Source organism: Pteropus vampyrus, unplaced genomic scaffold (assembly GCF_000151845.1).
Source record: "Pteropus vampyrus isolate Shadow unplaced genomic scaffold, Pvam_2.0 Scaffold253, whole genome shotgun sequence".
Taxonomy (NCBI): domain Eukaryota; kingdom Metazoa; phylum Chordata; class Mammalia; order Chiroptera; family Pteropodidae; genus Pteropus; species Pteropus vampyrus.
This window is the reverse complement of record NW_011889034.1, coordinates 153521-157374: the sequence shown is the minus strand read 5'-3', so window position 1 is coordinate 157374 and position 3854 is coordinate 153521. Positions and strand designations below refer to the sequence as shown.

The following is a 3854-nucleotide window of genomic DNA, read 5'->3' as shown; positions in this document are numbered from 1 at the left end:
AGCCCGACCTCCAGCCCGGATCTGGGCAGCAGAGGCCGCGCGACGCCGGGTCCGGGGTCCGGACTGGGGTCCGGGCCGGAGCAGACGGGCGCCAGGCCCTCGGGCCCCGCCGCGCTAGGCCACAGCTTCCGAAAAGTGATGCTCACCAAGCCCACCTTCTGCCATCTCTGCTCCGACTTCATCTGGGGGCTGGCCGGCTTCCTGTGCGATGGTGAGCGCCCGCAACCCCCTTGCAGACCGCGGCCCCTGGCCCAGAACGGGCACCTCTGGCCTCTGCACTGCCAGCAAAGGCCTTCGCGGGTCAGGGCCCCTTGCCCCACAGGCAGGAGCGCGCGAGCCACCGCCTCCCCACCCCCAACTCCCCAGAGGTGATGAGGCCCGGCTCTGCCAGGGGTTTGGGGGCCGTCAGGTGGCTCTGCTTCTCCCCCGGGACTGCCTGGGTTTTCTCCACTGCGTGGGGATCCAGTGGGGCAAGAGCGTGGGGGGCCGCTCCGGGCTGGGTGAGAGGGCGGCCAGGTGCAGTGACTGGGGAAGAGGCCCGCCCACCCCAACAGGCCGACTCATCCCCAGATGCTGGGTGGCAGCGTGGCTAGGCAGGGCTGGCCTGAGCCACTGGCTCCTGTGCTCTGCTGCTGGTCCATTCTTGCCCTGGCGTACTCTGCTGCCCACAGGGGCCAGGTTTGGCTCTGCCCAGGCTCAGACTCCTGGACAGTGGGCCCAGGGCCTACCAGCCCGAGATCAGCGTGCCGGGGCAGGGCCCCTACCCCGCTGCCAAGCCCGCCGGCTGAGCGAGAGGGCCCTCCCTCCTCTGGCTCTGGGACAGCAGTGCCCCGCCACAGCAGTGCCCCGCCTCCTGGGCCCGCCCACCCCTAGTCCTGCTCTCCTCTGCAGGGCAGGTGGGTGGTCCCTGGGGACCACAGCTGCCCTGGGTCCTAGGGGGTGGTGAGGTAGGGAGACCTCGCTTTGCTTAGGGAGACAGGCCTTTGGCTCTGGGGACAGAGGGACAACTCAGGCGGGGGTCTGTAGAGGTTTGGTCCTTCCCACAGGACGCCTCTGTCAGGATGGACGGCATGATTGTCCTGAGCCCACCTGTACCAGGTGGCCCGGCCAGCATGGTGGCGGTCACTCAGTTTCTCTATCACACTGGAGACGTTGCACGGCCCTGCCCTGCCCCTGGGGGTGCCGGGAGGCTCACTTTGAGGGGGGACTGTGCTTGTGCTGGCTGGGTCGGCTCTGTCTGGGGCTGGACCCTGGGCCCCTGCACAGTGAGGGGTGGTGAAGGCAGGGCTCCTGCTCAGAAGGGCTTGAGGACTCGCAGCACAGCCCCGCGCCTGGGCCTGGGTGCAGCAGCTCGTGGAAAGAGGCCTTCCTCAGGGGAGATGCGGAGGCCTTCGTGGCAGCTGCGTGGGCATCCTCCCACGCTGGCTGCAGAACGGGCTGCTGACCTCTGCCGGCTGAGGGGCCCGGTGAGGATGAGGGCAAGAGCCTCCTCCCTGGCCACTCCCCGGCCAGGGAGCACCCAGGATGCGTGGCATGGGGTGATTGCATGCTATCTCCGTGGGCCAGCGGAGGAAGCTGGGCTCTGCCCGCCCACGGCTGCTGCCTTCTGGGTGCCCTGGAGCGGCAGTGCTCACTCGTCCTGTGTCCCCACTTCTCCCATCTGACCCCAGCCTGCTTCTGGCGTTCTCTCTGAAGCAAGGGCTCGGCTGCTCTCGCCAGCCTGCGGAGGAGCGTGTCTGCCTCCTGGGGACTGGATGGGACGGGCTGCCTCAAGGCCCTGTGGGCAGTTTCACCCAGGGCTGTGCTAGAGAGATGTCCCTCTGCCACCAGCCCACTTCCCAGCCCCCTGCAGCCTTGTGTATCTGGTCCCACCCAAATGAGGCTCACCTCGGGACCCCATCCTCACTGGCCCCGCTCCTGCTGCATGTGCCGCCAGAGACCGTGTGGTCACTCCTTCTCAAGGTCTTCCTGCATCCTGTCCATCTCTGGGTCTACCTCCCAGCTGAGCCTTAGTCTCGCTGGGCCTCCCCAGGACAGATGGGGGTGCCCCCTTGCTGCTCTGGTAGGCCTCGCGAGCACAGTGCAGCCTGAGTGCTCACTACCTCTGGGGCATCTGGGGGCTCCACCCCTCTGGGTGGTGGCCTGCCACCGACTGCTTCGGCTGGGTCGGGGCCGTGCAGGCACACAGCCTGTGGGAGGGGTAAGTAGGGTGTGTGCGGCTGTGGGAGAGTGACAGAGGGTGTCCCTGGAGAAGCCAGTGTGTTGGGACGTGCAGAGATGCCCATGCACCCCCCCCCCGCCCCTTGCAGGGACTAGAGGGGGAGCTGGGTCTGCACGTGGGGCAGGGGCCACTCTCCAGACACCAGACCTGTCATTTAGAATGATCAGAGCCATGAGGGCCCTGCACTCTGGGCTCTCGGGATGAGGGGTGGGGTGGGGCATGGGTTTAGGGTGTCCTGTGGCATTTATGGCGGGGGAGGCCGTCTCTGTGTGGGGACAGCAGGAATCACTAGTGCCCCATTGTGCCCACAGTGGGATGGGCTGGGGGGCTGCAGCGACACACCTGTGCGGGGGTCGCCCCACGTCAGCTCTGGCAGAGTGGGCCCACTGGCCTATTGGAATGCTGGTGCCCCGCCGTGGCCCTCGGCAGTCCCACTGGTCCCGCTGGCTGTCCCGCTGGCCATCTGTGTGCCAAGCCAGGGTCTCTTGATACCTGGGTGGGACAGGGGCCAACTCACACGGCTTCTCTTCCCGTAGTCTGCAACTTCATGTCCCATGAGAAGTGTCTGAAGCATGTGAAGACCCCCTGTCCCAGCATGGCACCCAGCCTGGTCCGAGTGCGTATGGAGCGTGAGCTGGGCATGGGGCAGAGGGGCCCTCAGGGGAGGCTCTTATGGCAGGTCCTGAGCTGGTGGTCAGGCCCGGGGCTCAGTGGGTGGGAGTGGTCCTTTGTGCTGCCCACTGCATCCCTGCGCTGGGAGCCCCTCCCCAAGGTGGCAGCTGGGCCTCCCTGCCTGCCGGTTCTCAGCTGTTTCCTCCTAGGTCCCCCTCCACCTGCTTCGACTGGGTTGGCCCACATGTACTACCGGGGAACAGTCCTGGGGGAAGCGGCCAGTGCGACTGGAGCAGGTCCAGAGAAGGACCAGCAGGGCTGTCACCTGCAGGAGGGGCTGCCTGAGACTGGGGTGGGGGAGGGGCAGCGTTGGTCCTGCACAGAGAAGTTGGGGAAGTGGGGGCAGTCGCCAGCATGCCCCCTGGCAGCACGTGTAAAAGTGCGTGACCCCCGCTCCAGGAGTCAGGCGGGTGGCGGGATCTCGATGTGGAGGGCTGGATGAGCGCTGCAGGCACCAGGACTGAGGCACACTTTGCTTCCTCCAGGTCCCCGTGGCCCATTGCTTTGGCTCCCGCGGGCTTTACAAGCGCAAGTTCTGCTCCGTGTGCCGCAAGTGCCTGGAGGCGCCCGCGCTCCGCTGTGAAGGTACCGCAGGGTGCTGGTCTCTGGCCCTGCAGCAGGCTGGTCAGGGGTGGTGGGCAGGAGGTGCAGGGGTGGCCTGGGGGGCCCGGCAAGAGTCTTCTAGATTCTAGAGCCGCGGGAGCAGGAAGGCGGGTGCTGGGGCGCTAGCAGCGTGTTGAGCTGAGTAGGGCAGGGAGAGGCGCGGAGAGGTGGCAGCGGTCCCTGCCCCGCACTTCGGGGCACAGGAAGGTTAGACAGCGTGGCGGGGGCGAGGGCGGGAAGGGGGCAGGGGCCGGGGGAGCAGCGAGAGGCCCCTAACCCTGCCCGCCCCCCAGTGTGTGAGCTGCACGTTCACCCCGACTGTGTGCCCTTCGCCTGCAGCGACTGCCGCCAGTGCCAG

The 3854-nt window shown here is 67.4% G+C and overlaps 1 protein-coding gene across 1 annotated transcript in view; it reads left to right on the top strand.

Moving 5' to 3' along the window:
* DGKQ (diacylglycerol kinase theta) overlaps positions 1 to 3854 on the top strand; it is a 16078-nt gene that overhangs the window by 2564 nt on the left and 9660 nt on the right. The window contains exons 3-6 of the mRNA XM_011374702.1: positions 3 to 211; positions 2758 to 2837; positions 3379 to 3478; positions 3790 to 3854. Of these exons, the coding sequence (XP_011373004.1) occupies positions 3 to 211; positions 2758 to 2837; positions 3379 to 3478; positions 3790 to 3854 (454 nt within the window). The remainder of the gene's footprint in view (positions 1 to 2; positions 212 to 2757; positions 2838 to 3378; positions 3479 to 3789) is intronic.